Raw genomic sequence first — 14,177 nt, forward strand, 5'->3', positions numbered from 1 at the left:
TGAACTGGTATTATTATATTACTATTATAATATTTATTATTTATTAGATCTAAGTATATGTTTTTCTCACGACGAAGTCAGAATCAATACGGTCTGAGCTCGACCGGCTTGATAAACTCCAGTCCTTTGAAAGGCTTAGCTATCAACCTAGAGACAATCGTCTAGAAAACAGATCTGGTTTTACTTCTTATATTATTAACAAACCATCTTGATGCTACCTTGAACGAATGTAACTAAACGTTAAAAATCTTTTATTTTCCTCATTATATTTTAAACTTGAAGGACAGAAACGATCATCACAAAGTTATTAACTAATTATTCTGTAATAGCTACAACTTATGGTTAGCTTACACATGTAAGCACAAAAGTGGCCTATCTACTGCCATGTTACAGGAACGTAAACTTCTTGGAGATCGATACAGCAGTCAGTTCCTATAGCGGACCAGATATGGCTTCACGTGTTGGTGATCGTTTACAAGACAAGATCCCACCATATTAAACTATAATTAAATGATAGATCAAATTTTATTGACATGATAGCCATGGTTTGTTATGTGTATGTTAGATTGATGACCAGCATGTACATTAGCACAGAAACGACATGACTACGTAAAACAAATTGATAGGAGGTCAGTGACTTAAAAGAAAATACTAATTTTCTTTTTTACTGCTTTGACGGAAGTTGTTAATGTATCTATAACGGTTGATAAGCCTGATACGGTATAGGGAGGTAGCAGCCGCCATCGTTTGCTGTGGTTCGCGTGTTATTGGTCTTTATTTATTTATATCTATATCCAGGGTTGTTCCGCCTACTCAGTGCTTTACACTTCATTTACATTATATATAATATATATTTTTCCATTGTGCAGTATTGAAACCTTTTTCATTCTCGATTGGCAAGCTTTTATAATTTTCTTTGTCCATCATCACCATACTTTAATTGTTATAACTATAATACAGACATTATTCACATATGCATAATTATACGTGATTTCTCACTCCGCATGAGGCTTCATCCATGAGTTCATCCTCCGTGAGAATAGGTGTCGGTCGGCTGATGGAATTTAACGACGAATTTGCAGCGCTCGGTGGTCCCATAGGGCCACCAGTAGGATTTCGTGAGTCAAACAGTGATCCCGCCCCAGCCACTCCAACACCGACCGAAGCACCAACGGACACTGTCAGACTAGGAGAGTCGTCACCGTGAAGGGCCCGTAATCTCTGCTCGACAAGATCAACAGAGGAGTTGCCAAGTACGTCAGCTGGCGGAGGCATAATCATCCCAGAAGATGAGCCGCCACTCCCACCGCCACTGCTGCCACTGGAACAGCTATGCTTCGGTGATGCTTTCCACGATGGCGATACCTTCGTCTTATGAGAGGGTGATGATGAAAGACTTCGCGGCTTCGGTGAATCTCGATTGTGTTTTGATGACGACGACGACGATGAGGACGAAGCTGAGAATGAAGCCTTACTGCTACTACTGCCGCTGCTACTGCTGCCACTACTGCTCCCACTTCCGCTGGTACAGCCGCCGCTGTTGCTACCACCGCTACCTCCTCCAGTGCTTCCGGCGCTGCCTCCGCCGGCGCCTGATGACGAGCTTGATGACGAACCTAATCTCGACGAACCGCCGCCCCCTCCACTCTCTGAAGTGCGAGCCTTGTTAATAGTCAACTTGATGCCTAAACAGAAGTGTAGAAAAGTCGTTACATTATATATGTAAATTTGTATAAATTGTCAGCCAACAAATCAGTTGCCAGCAACATCAATTGAGATATTTAGGTGGGTATCTAAATACAATGCTTAGCCTAATACTAAATGCGTTATACAAATAAATCATGAAGTATCTTGACGATACATACTAGTTATAGTGAACTTAAAGTTTCCACAATTAAAGTTGACCGATTCGAGTGACTATAATACATATCTAAAGGTCGCGTTTGCTAGAAGAACTAACCTTGCGCGGATGAGCTCGATTTAACGGTAAATTGTTGACCCTCTGATGAGGAGGAAGAGGATGACGAAGCGCCGTACTTGCTAGGGCTCGCGGTACTTCCGCCTCCTACGTCTGACGACGATGAAAACTTAGCCATTGACAAACCACTTTGCGTGACTTTTTCTCCAGCTGTGCTCAGCCCTGAGCTAGAGCTTCCTGCACCAGAATATCCACCCACGTAACATAAAGGCACAAAAAATCGTTAGGACACGCCTGTTACTATTCCAGCTCACACGCCAAACCAACTTGTAGTCGATATACTGCTTCTTTATAGCCAACTCTGAATATTGTGCTTTGATTTCGTCAATGATACAATTTTGTTCATACGAGATCGGTATAGCTCCAGTAGCTCCATATAGAAAAATTTTCATTTTCAACTTTTAGCAGCAATGTATTACGTACCTCGGCTACTACTTCCGCCGCTGCTACTCGACTTTTCCTTGTCTTTTTCTTTATCCTTGTCCTTGCTCGAACTACTCTTTGATGATGTCTTGTGGTCCTTGTCCTTCGATGACGATTTTGAACTAGATGATTTTGAACTGCCGTCTTTTGAATAACTTTTATCCTTGTCTTTCCGCTTCTCTTTATCCCGGCTAAGGACAAGCATGCGTATATAATCACACGAATAAGTCAAACTGGATAGGGCCTTTCAAAAATTCAAGTGGAAGGAAAGGAGAAATCGCGTACGTAATATGAGCAATCCAGATTGCGATGCCAATAATTTTTAAAAACAATAACAAGACTACTTAATCCATTTTACTGTTAAACCATGCTTCTGTAAATTTGTCCGCTTGAAACAAAAAATATTTCGTGCCACATTTTTATCCTAGGATGGTTGGACGTTAAATTTTAACGACTGGTTGCATTTTTCAAAAACCATTGCCTTGTTAAGCTTGGTAAACTGAACAACTTTTGAATTATATATACATTATCGGTTTGTATAGAAAAGTTGTTTATTTTTCAAACTCAATAAAAGAGGCACGCAGTTAGTGCACGATAAATGGTCAGCGATGTCAAATTGTTGCCACTATTGGATAAAAAGTAGATTTCGGTGGAAATGGGTGGGAATAAGTAGAATATGCGGATGTGAAAATTCAATACAAATGGAAAGTGAGAGGAGTGTAACAAAGTGACAAATCTATAAAATCTCAATATAAGTCAAATTAAACGTACTAAAACAAGAAAACAAGTGTTGATTTTACGTTCGTGTCTTATAGATACGGACAATATGTATGCGTGTACATAAGTACAACAAAATCTGGCAAGTAACTCTTACTCAAACTATTAAGAAACTAATTCCTCCCTGTATAAATTAAAGAATAAATTTAGAGAAGACGGTTCTTTCTCTATAATAGAAGGTACATGCACCGATACTAACGAACTGTCTGCAGTTGGAAAGCCGGATAACTGGTACAATGCAATGCGCTATTTTCAAATCTTCAAATTTCAAATATTTTCAAAGAAATCGCTCGAACATTCTGATAGAAAAAAAACGAACTCTCATGGAGTAGCTGCAACACAGCCTAACTAACTGTGACACAGAAACGTTATTGACTAAATCGCTAAAATAGAATTACTATGACTGAATAGCTGGAACGAAATCTCAGGAGAACTGCACCTTGTTAATTAATTAAATGAAGATCCGCAATCGATCTATGTCCAGCTCGTGTTAGTAAGGGCGTAACGCAAGCTTTAGTTATTAAGATAAGAATCTGGTAATGAAATAACTACAGCAAAGATAAAACGATTGTTTCAACATCCCAATGATAAAGTGAAATAGGCAGAACGGGATAACTGTAACGGGATAAATTGATGTGCACGCCAATTATAGTTTCCAGCTAGGCTATATGTAACATTGCGAAATAAAACTGAATAAATCAACAGTAAGGTAGGTGCGTTCTAGTATTCGCTCATTAAGGTCGGCGAATGAAGTCACCTTTATCAAATCTTTGCGATTTGATGTATCTGTACGTATGTGTACCTGGATGAGGAGCTGCTGCTGCTATTCCTTTTATCATCGCTTTTTGATGATGTTCCACTGGACGACGACGACGAACTCTTGTCTTTTCTTGAAACAAATTGTTGTTGTTGAGACCCGCTGGCTGAAGAAGCTCCGATCCCGTGAAACGTGCTGCTGCTTCCGCCTGTGCTGCCAGCACTACTACTAATGTTACCGCCGCCTGGATTCGAACTTCCAGCGTTACCGCCGGTAGCACCACTGCTCGTGGTATTCGAGGGGATAGGGGTTTTCGCCGGTGGAGACTCACCCGAGTCCCCACCAGCCCGCAAGTTTTTTGAATCCCGCGCATTATTCAGTCCACCGGTAGCCAACATAGCAATTCCGCTATCCTCCATCGGTCCGTCTGTACGCTGCCGTTTCTAGAAACGAAATGAAAAGGGGTACATACAGTTTCTTGTCCTGAGGACGGTCACACTTGTATGGATGTTTGGTCTATTAACGATGCGATTGATAAAAAAAAAGCATACGTTTACCTAGTTGATAAAAAAAAAATTATAAAAAGTAAAAGAAAATAAAATTGATAAAGGAAAAAGAAGAAATAATAATTATGATGTATATGAACATTTGTATTAATGTGGCACCTACGATTTGTGTCCCAAGCTGATCGCCGACTGATTTCGTTGTAGACGACTGTAGTGGTTGTGCTTGTTGAGGCTGTTGGCCACCACTTTGTTGCTGGTTATCACCGCTGTTATTGTTGATACTTTCCAACTGCCCTTTAGTTGTGGGGCCCCCCGTCGCCCCCAAAGGGAAGCCGAGGGGCCTGTTGTCTAAAAAATCCCCATCTTCACGGGGTCTCTTACGCTGCAGCTGGGATCCAGGTCCACCTGATCCGTTTGCGGCACCTCCGCTTGGCTGCTGATAAGGATTTTGTCGTCCAGCGCTTAGGGGAGCTGGACCATCATCTGCCAACATATTTAGAGTCAGCCCGCCTTGCAAGTTGCTAATATTTTCGAGGTCAAACAAATCCTATAAGCCAGGAAAATAGAAGAAAAGAAAAATAATAAGGAAAAGATATCAACAAAGAATTTCCAAGCTAATGATATTGGAAAGAACACCAAATGCCGCACGCGTGATAATGTTAATTTGGGCCTACCTAAGTAGTCTCCGTAAGATGCCTCGAAGAGGTTAATTTTGCAAGATGCTGGCCAAGGTGCAAATAGATTCTTCTTCAAAATACCTTCGCTAAATTCATCTACAATAAACTGCCATGGCTGCGTTTGTAATATGCACTTATAAAAACGGGCGTTAGATAATTGACTCATTTCGTAACACACCATATTAAAGGAAGCAAAAAACGAATATATCTAATTTTTTAGCGATAGAATTAACCAAGGATTTTGTATGCGCTTACGAGTATATATAAAGAAAATTCTGAAACAGTGATCGTATAAACCAAAGTAAAAATCTCACTTTTCTTTATTTATTGAATAAATTGAATATGGCTAATTACAATAATATGCTTCCATCACAAACATTCTATTTTAACACGATGACGCCAGCAAGAGGCATGGCTGTCCGGGATCTATATCGGCATTTATGCTATGAAGTACCGAAACGTGACGTGAGCTATTAGTAATAACATCGCTTACTAATGTTATATAATGTCCTATCTATTATTCTTATGTTAGTCATATAACATGCAAATACACAGCATAACGAATACTTTTGACTGGTCTTTGAAAGCAGCTGTTCCTTGAATTTGAAGTCAGAAAACTGTTTCTCGCCGACAAATCCGACCAACTTTCTTTCGACACAGTGGCTTGTTCGAACGTACCTGCTGCATTGATCCTGGTCCATTGTTGTCACCAAAGCTGGGTACGTTCTCCCCGTCGAAATGATCCCGTTTGACGTCGCTCGACGGAGCTCCGGAAAGAAACGAAGGTGTTGAGATAGTTTTCGACTGTAACTCTTCCAGCGGCTTACTTGAGCCCCCCTTGGCCTTCTTCAGGATAGATCTCATCAGTACAGGGATGGAAAATGATTGCTGTAATACTTTGGCTGCTGCGTCTTCGTTCAAAAACTGATTGAGCTCACTTAGCTGACTACAAAAGTAGGCTTTACATTTTAGACCGAGAATATCGACCAGCGATATCTCAAGCGTCACTAGGCTTTCGTTGTCTAGTGGATGTTCGAAGGATACACACAGTGAGGTTAGGCTCGACGCGCGTACCTCGAATACATGACTCTGTGGCGCCGCCGTTGGCTGGTCACGTACACAGGAAGAGATCAGCGAATTGAATAGGCTCTGCTGACGAAGAAACTCCAAAACAGGAGGAACATGCGTCGGATGCGTGAAAGGAATCGAAGAGATCATAGCCCCTTTTCGCTGGCCACCATTCATATGGTATGTGTGGTCTTGGTCCGGAAGCTTAACGAAATACGCGACCTGTTTCCGCTTCGTGATCAGCTCGATCAACGAATTTACGACTTGTGAATTAGGAATCTCGATACCGGTCACTTTTTGAATCTTTTTGATGCATTCACTATCTAATGGCATTGGTGCGGCCAGCTTCATTGTAAAGCATGCTGGCAGCGAGACCGAATTCAGTTGGGTTAGTGGGCCAAAATTTGGCATTTTACCATCCGTGTTCGTAATGAGGCTGCCGGTCTGCAATTTGTGCTGGCCCGAATTCTCGATTGATATGGACACGCTTTGGCCAAGCTTACGGTTGAGAACGTTTTCTACAGTAAAAGGAATCAAAGTGCCGGAGCCTGGAGCGGATTTTATCGAATCAATTAGATCATAAGGCGAAACAAAAAATGTTAGCTGCATAGGGAAGCCACCTCGACGCAGCTGTAATATGCCCACCGGAGACTTGCAAACTAGCTGGCGGGGATCGTTCAGAAAGCTTTGCAATTCGGCTACTCTTGACAGGTCGCTCTCAAGAGCTTGCAAAGCCACGTACGCCTTTTGTTTTCGAGACTTTTCGCAGTTCAGTTGATATATGGCGATTAGCCCCTCGAGATGTGCTGTAAAAGTCACAAAATCATTTTCCTGCAGAACTTGGCACAGCTCAGGACAGCTAACCGGGTCGCCGTGGTGCGCGACCTGATTCGACATACAGAAACGATAAAAAACACAATTAGTAAAAGAAGTAAAGAAAGAGATAGTGATATTAATTGTTTATAAATTTAATAAAATATGTTTAAAAAACACGTTTTCACAACAGTAATGGCTAATTAATGCCGACTTTTGGTTAAAATTAATATTGAGTGACGGCCTACCTTAACGTCACAAACATGCCCGTTGCTTTCGACGACCACCTCGACATAGAACATGTCGGAGCTGATGAAGACTTCAAACAATTCAACTGGCTTTCTTTCTGCCGATCGTTTTTGGTCCTTTGTTAGCTTAAGGCCTAGCTGACGAGTGATGGTGTCCAGGCGCTCTATCATTCCCTGAAGAACACCAGAAACAGAGAATAAGTAAGCATAACATAAATATGAATCTGTGGAATTAGTGTGTAGCAGAATGTACTATAGAGCATGAGACTGAGCGTTATTTTACAATGTATTAGGTAAAAGATAGTTCTTGTTGCAGTTGTAAATACCACTGTTATTTCATTTCATCATAATGCTTATTAAAAAAATTGTTTTTATCAACAAGCTGTTTTTAATAAAAAATTAATCGAAACTAGGCATCACTTTGCGCCCCATAGAATTCCCTCAATTAAATGTTAGAAAATTCTAGCGCTAAATTTTGACAAGCTTTGTAGAAATATACACATACATCAGCTATAAATCAGTAGACAATTTGTCATCCTCTTTAACAAGTAAAATAATGGCATATGTATTTTTAAATTTGCTTTGCACGTTCATATGTCTCTCCGCATAGTTGCATCGAACAGAGCAGGCACAAGCACTTAAATACAACAATGGATACACACACGACAGCGACTGTCTACGGATGCAAACAACCATGTCTGTTCAGACGCTGCGGGGGATTTCAAACCTGAGCAGAATTGATTTTTATGCTTTTTTGCAAGAGGTCGAGACACCGCTGCAGTTGGCTACGCTCTTCGGTATCGACGAATAGATGCTTCTCGCCGGCAAGCTGGCGTAAGAGCCTCGAAATGTCGTTCCATGGTCGGTACTGCTTCACTCGCAGCCGGTCCATGATGCTGGCGGCATTCGCGCCAGGCACCATCATTGCTGGCCCAGTGAAATCGGGCCCGCTAGAAGATGGTCGGACACAGTTCGGTGCTACATTCTTTTAGTGAATGTCTCGACGCTGGATCACATGTCTTCGAATCCGTGGAGATCAACTGGACGCACTGCACTCACTCCGAACCACTGTATACTATGACAACGATCACGAACCTATGAAGTTGTTAGTAGATCATTGCTGGCTGGTGAGACAGTCGTCCTAGGGAGCGGAGCTGCTGCTCTCAATGCTGCCAGTGCTTCTGCTTCAGCATAAAGAGCCTCTCTAAGTCAGCGGCCTGCTTCCTCCTGTTCTTCTCACCAGACACAGTCGCACATCGATATGCGTACACACACACACACACCTACAACGCATACGACAGGAATGTGCAACTAAGCTCAGCTGGAAAGGAGACAAGATCGACAGCGATTACTGTTACTATTGCCACCATCAGTGTTGTTACAACAATAATAACAACAAGCAGCGGCACACACCAAATGAAGGCCCGGCGCCCCTTAACGGCTGATCGTTTAGATATGTACTCGGGGCTCGAGAAACAGTTGACCAAGTTTATCCCAATGAGGAACGGATGTAGCAAAAGCATAAGTAGATCCCACACAGCTGCTCCGGGATGCAGCGGGGAGGAGGCGGTAAATTTTAAATGTTTGCTGGCTTAGCAGCTATGCGATTCACTGTAGGTAAAATCCATCATCAAATAAAAGCAGAAAGACCGAGTAATATTGTAAGAAGATAAGTCCATATTTTTATAACAAAAGTTACAGAGCTATACCGGTAATAACCGCGTAATTTGAGAAAAATCATTCGTTTCCGAGAGCTAATGTAAAACCGAATAGTCAGGAAATCATATTGAAAAACTAATAAATTAACACGATTAAGGCAACATAGTTACCTAAACTGGACACGAGATACGATTAGTGTATGAACAGCTTGAATGTGGAAAGGAGTCATAAATAATAATAAATGGAAAGAAGTTAAATAGTACATAAAGTACTAGTTTCTCTGTTAAAAAAAAAACCGTAACTTGTGATCGTCGGTTCGCTTATCGCGTTATCGATCTGTTTCACACATTTTGGTGAATTTAGTTCTTCGGGTGAAACATCGGGCAGTTAATTCATACAGAATTGTGTGTTTGAAAAAACGACAATAACACATTTTATAGATCAGTACAATGCAAGTACAAATGCCAAGTGTCTTTTCAGGCAACAAAATAATCCTTTGGCAAAAACATGATGCGGAAGGTATCCCAAGCACATATTTCCTATAAAAATATTACATTGCCTTTAAGTAAAATATGTGCAATAAACTGGCAAAATTCACAGCTCGAATTTACGAAAATGTAAATCAGATTGAATTTTTAATGGTAGCAGACTTAAGTTATAATTATGCGAGTAAAATGTTCCACGCCAGCACGCCTCAATTTTAAAACAAGAACAACACAACTATTAAAATAATAACGCAATTATAAGTCACATCCCGGCTCTTTCTAAAGGTTTAATCAGTTTTAATGAGTTGAACGTTGTTTTGAAAAAATTATCCCCAGTACAAGCTGCTTTATCCACTTCCGGTATTCCCGTACTTATGGGACTTCCCCACTATCGTACACAAGTTTTCGCTGCACTACAGTACAACGATGATGTGAGTGAATTATAAGAAAAATATTTGCCCTCGTATTGCTAGCGTTGTGAAATAATTATAGAAGCCATTACATTAGCACTTTTTCCTTTTATTTGGTTTATTCCGAATTGCTACAATCGATGGAACAACAAACAGCTAAGCTCTTTGATATATGGTAAAACCTTTAGAAAAAAATAAACCGAAGAAACATGGTTTCTACTACAGTTTTGATGAGCGGAAAGCCCAGCCGTAAAGCAATCTTACACCATAATCTAAGACTAAATTTTTTTTACAGGTAAACTTTATAATGGATCACCTTTTCTATAGAAGAAATATACATAAGTGGGCGACGATAAATTGGAATGGAAAAATTCGTTGCTTATAAACACTGATCGAAGACTGAAATAGTAAGCTTAGTGTAAAATATCTGCTCTATTTATCGGACTACATAAGAATAATTTCGCATGTGTGTATACCTTTTGAAATGAGAACAAAATACCATAAAACGTATATATATTTTTTATACAAGGACTTCAATGCCGTATCTCTTTTTCGTTCTTATCTTACATATGAACTATTTACAACGATCCATTCGAATACACAGTTATGTGGTGCTGAAGGGACCTGTTCGCGGCACTCGAGCTATCGAAACTGTGGAGACCTTCGGATGAACTCATCTACTTCGTGTTTGAACAGGGCACTCTCAATCGGTTTACCCCTGTCACATTCGGGGTTTTTCACCACATACTCGACATAAACCTAAAACGGTTTTCAAAATGCATGCTGTAATGAGTGAAATTTTGCCTTAAATTATTATATTATGATAATGTTATATGTATAAGATGAAACGAAACGGTTGTCTGATCGATTTCGTAGTAGGTTCTCTATGGTCTACGTTTTAATCTATAAAGAACTACAGGAGGATAAACATCTATCCTGAACCATACAGATAGAGGTGCGCGCTTTCTCCTATACTAGGGACCTACTAAAGGAACATACGCTAACAAATATATTGAAATCAGCTAATGAGGAGGGACAAGAAAATGTGAATAATTGAGTTCCTTGTTCTAAACACTAACGCTCCTCAAGGCACAGTACATTACATAGTGTGATTAGGCAAAGAAACAGTAGTACCAATGATGGGGTTGGCTTTCTTTATCATTAGAATATAATTATCCACAGCCAATAGACTTAGCCAACCTTGTCCATTGATTTTTGAGAATGCTAACCTGCTGATATAATGACTGGAGTAGCTCTTTCACTCCGAGAGCATGGATATCAGTGTTTAGCACAAACCAAAGACCTGATGCTGTTTCTAGGTAGTTCAGTTTGTATTTGTTTGTCCGATAACAATTAAACGCTGATGAATCGTTGGATGAAAGCTTTTGGCACATCGATTTCAATGAATATAGTAAACCATACATAAGCTTGCCCTCCTGCAATGAAACAAAGATGCGTAAAAAGCGATTGTTAGCGCAATCATAGGGTTAAGTAAAGTGTTTCCTTCATTAATTTGTATCGTGTACTGCAATTGAAATATAAAAAATCAGGCTCCACATGATACGTATCGCACCGTTTAAGCCCTGCCTCGTCATCCAGACAGTTCAAGAACAGGTCCATGTGGCTGCTGAAATGCGCCGATCCTTTTTCGCTATCACACTTTCGCTTTCACACTCTGGCATTCTTGCGTGTAAATAAATTCTGGCAAATCAGCTCAATTTCCACTGAATTCCTACAAAGTCTTACTAAACATTTTAGTAAGAACGTAGTTTATTTTTCTGAATCAATGATATTCATCGTCCATTATATAAATGCTTTTTGTACCTCTCCTATGAAACAAGCTAGAACCTATTCTTCAATACCCACCTCTGAATGTGACATTTCCGCCTTTTTTGCTCGCTTGTACTCGGAATAAAACAGGAACGTTCCGTGATTATCAAAGATGTATATATTATACACAACCATCGTGAATCGAGAGTCGAATGCGTCTTTATTTACTCGCTTGTTTACTTTTAGGCTAACTCAACAATAAAGTTACAATTAATCTCCGATGTAAACTGCACAGTAAGCGGAACCGAATGTCAAGGATTTATGGCAAAACGTTTTTTTACTGCGTATTCTCTAGTGTCAGAAGCACGCAGGCTTTTCTTTCTACTTATTTGTCTAGCTGTCTTTCCTTATTAGTCGTCTGCTAGATACAAGCCCTACGTCATAAGAGCTTCCAACGTGATCAATTCAAAAAGAGTCGATTGGGGTTCTCATAATATACATTAGACAGTCGATACTAAATATCTACGATTGCACATTTACGATTTTTTTTAACTGATAATATATAACACCATTATTTTTTCGATCTTGCGCTGGAGTACTTAGAGCGGCTGTCTGCATAAAAACATCTCGAGTGGTTTTGGGTCTGAATTTCCGCTCAGACTTCCTTTTTCGACGTTGTTGTGGTGCCGTGAGGCCGCATTTTAAAGTATGTTAAATTATCCCTGAAAATCGTTGAAATTAAGACGTGCATCATTGGAATACTTGTGTTATAATTATCTCTATTGTGTCTAAAACTGCATGTGCACAGGTGTTCGGGATTTCTTGGATAAACCTTTTTGGAAAACCTTTGGCCGATCACTGAACATTGTTGAAATCAAATAATTTATCCGCGATAATTCGATACCTGCACTTTGAACTAGATGAGCCTAAACCTTAAAAGGCTGTTTGCTAGTACCTAAATCGGTCAAGTTTGTGAGGTTGCCTGAGGTTTACTTGAACAATAGTAGAAAGGATTTGCGGAAAAAGAACAAGTTTTTATTCAATGTATGGAAGGCACATGTTATTTATAGCAGAATCACAGACGTTGGAATTTTAATAATAATGTGATTATTCCAGTTACTTTTATTGTTTTGGACGGTACGATGTGAGCTGATTAAAGCCTCTGACATAAAATCAACTATATATTTTGTTTACATTAAGTAATATCATTAAGCGGCTGTGCAACTTTAAATTTGATTCAAACTGTTAGGTAAACATACGTGACTTTGATGCTTACTTATTTGAGGTTAAAGAGTATTCTATGATTTTTTTACTATCGCTTTATTTACTCGATGGTGTCGTGCATCTATCTTATATTCACCTGAAAATCTTTCCATATCAACAGCATGTCAATGGCTTTTTCATGGGAACTTAATTGAAGCTTGGTATATTGATATATGTATGTTGAAGCAACAAGCAACTTGAACGATAAAACTATTTGTATCGTTCTGCTCAAAATATCCATGATGCAACCAACAATTGTTTAACCAATCTATGCGTGTATAATTTGCCGCACTTCAGCGTCACGATGGGCAAGATAATGAAACCGAATAAGGTAGTATTAGTTCTCAACGGACGATACGCCGGCAAGAAAGCCGTCATCGTCAAGCAGATGGACGACGGCAAGCCATACTCGCAGGCTCTCATTGCCGGAATCGCTCGCTATCCCCGAAAGGTGTGTGAGCCGTAACTACGCTTCACTGTTTCTTAGTGGGGTTGCCTGAGTGTTCGTGTTTGTTGGATTGATGCCATACGTCGTATTTTTAGCTACCCACCATTATAATGTGAAAGAGTTCAAATGAATTGAAGCTTACTAATATCACTGTACTACATTACACAGTAGCAAAAAACCCTAAAGATGACTTGTTAACTTAAGAATTAACTGGTCACTTTGTGATTACAGATCATCACTCGACTATCAAAAAAGAAGATCGAGCGTAGGTGCAAGATAAAGACTTTTGTCAAATTTGTCAACTACAATCATCTCATGCCAACTCGATACACAGTGGATATCTCCTTTGATCCCAAGAAGGTGAGCCGTAATGCGCTTACTGATCCTAACCGTAAACGCCTAGCTCGACTGGAGGTCAAGCAAAAATTCGAAGAGCGTTTCAAGCAAGGCCTTAACAGGTGGTTCTTCAGAAAGCTAAGGTTCTAAATAGAAAATAAAGTGTTCATAAACTCACAAAGGCAACCTGACAGTGGGTGAACGAACTTCAGTTTCGGCGATCGAAAAATTGGTTCTTATTTTATAGATATAATATAAAGCAGTAGTCTACTTTAAATTAGTAATTGACCTACAGCTAGCTACACAAGGGTAACTGCACTCCAGAAAAGACCTAGGCAGGTCAAGTCTATATTCTACATGGGTTCTGACTTTACCTATTAAGGCATGTAGCTGGATCGAAATGTTAATTTGCTTAGTGTTGAAAATGAACTAGTCGTTTTAATAACAACATTTATGCTAGTTCAAAACGTCTTGAAGGGGAAGTCAAAACTGCATTATTGGACCCTAGAAACATATACTTGGGAGTATCTTTTTGTGAAAAATGTGGTTATAGGCGAAT

The 14,177-nt window shown here is 39.8% G+C and overlaps 3 protein-coding genes across 4 annotated transcripts; 1 reads left to right on the top strand and 2 right to left on the bottom strand.

Moving 5' to 3' along the window:
* Positions 1 to 495: 495 nt before the first annotated feature.
* LOC111255451 (uncharacterized) lies at positions 496 to 8,755 on the bottom strand. Of its 2 annotated transcripts, XM_022817422.2 has the most exons (9): positions 8,661 to 8,740; positions 7,975 to 8,568; positions 7,248 to 7,421; positions 5,797 to 7,071; positions 4,605 to 4,988; positions 3,981 to 4,378; positions 2,402 to 2,592; positions 1,961 to 2,155; positions 496 to 1,685 (listed from the first exon to the last, which is right to left on the bottom strand). In XM_022817422.2, exons 2-9 carry the CDS (start codon positions 8,170 to 8,172, stop codon positions 982 to 984), a joined length of 3,519 nt encoding a protein of 1,172 aa, XP_022673157.1. In that variant the 5' UTR covers positions 8,173 to 8,568; positions 8,661 to 8,740; the 3' UTR covers positions 496 to 981. The 2 variants fall into 2 exon arrangements, with proteins under 2 accessions (XP_022673157.1, XP_086834360.1); XM_086978234.1 differs by having other exon boundaries at positions 8,343 to 8,755.
* A 1,547-nt stretch (positions 8,756 to 10,302) lies between these two features.
* Bet5 (blocked early in transport 5) lies at positions 10,303 to 11,969 on the bottom strand. Its single transcript, XM_022794741.2, has 3 exons — positions 11,668 to 11,969; positions 11,031 to 11,237; positions 10,303 to 10,560 (listed from the first exon to the last, which is right to left on the bottom strand). Exons 1-3 carry the CDS (start codon positions 11,764 to 11,766, stop codon positions 10,444 to 10,446), a joined length of 423 nt encoding a protein of 140 aa, XP_022650476.1. The 5' UTR covers positions 11,767 to 11,969; the 3' UTR covers positions 10,303 to 10,443.
* Positions 11,970 to 12,131: 162 nt separating this feature from the next.
* On the top strand, positions 12,132 to 13,847 carry RpL27 (ribosomal protein L27). Its single transcript, XM_022794758.2, has 3 exons — positions 12,132 to 12,277; positions 13,132 to 13,285; positions 13,514 to 13,847. The coding sequence occupies exons 2-3, from the start codon at positions 13,139 to 13,141 to the stop codon at positions 13,766 to 13,768; spliced, it is 402 nt and encodes a 133-aa protein (XP_022650493.1). The 5' UTR covers positions 12,132 to 12,277; positions 13,132 to 13,138; the 3' UTR covers positions 13,769 to 13,847.
* Positions 13,848 to 14,177: the final 330 nt, after the last annotated feature.

This window comes from Varroa destructor, unplaced genomic scaffold (genome assembly GCF_002443255.2).
Source record: "Varroa destructor unplaced genomic scaffold, Vdes_3.0 BEIS01000001.1, whole genome shotgun sequence".
Classification (NCBI taxonomy): domain Eukaryota; kingdom Metazoa; phylum Arthropoda; class Arachnida; order Mesostigmata; family Varroidae; genus Varroa; species Varroa destructor.

Excerpts from the sequence above, each read along its gene's own strand:
- Bet5 (XM_022794741.2), bottom strand. The coding sequence starts at position 11,766 with ATGGTTGTGTATAATATATACATCTTTGATAATCACGGAACGTTCCTG. Across the intron at positions 11,238-11,667 it reads CGGAAATGTCACATTCAGAG|GAGGGCAAGCTTATGTATGG; the intron begins GTGGGTATTGAA and ends GTTTCATTGCAG. Across the intron at positions 10,561-11,030 it reads TCCAGTCATTATATCAGCAG|GTTTATGTCGAGTATGTGGT; the intron begins GTTAGCATTCTC and ends AAACCGTTTTAG.
- RpL27 (XM_022794758.2), top strand. The coding sequence starts at position 13,139 with ATGGGCAAGATAATGAAACCGAATAAGGTAGTATTAGTTCTCAACGGA. Across the intron at positions 13,286-13,513 it reads TCGCTCGCTATCCCCGAAAG|ATCATCACTCGACTATCAAA; the intron begins GTGTGTGAGCCG and ends TTGTGATTACAG.
- LOC111255451 (XM_022817422.2), bottom strand. The coding sequence starts at position 8,172 with ATGATGGTGCCTGGCGCGAATGCCGCCAGCATCATGGACCGGCTGCGA. Across the intron at positions 2,593-3,980 it reads AGCAGCAGCTCCTCATCCAG|CCGGGATAAAGAGAAGCGGA; the intron begins GTACACATACGT and ends GCTTGTCCTTAG. Across the intron at positions 1,686-1,960 it reads ATCGAGCTCATCCGCGCAAG|GCATCAAGTTGACTATTAAC; the intron begins GTTAGTTCTTCT and ends ACTTCTGTTTAG.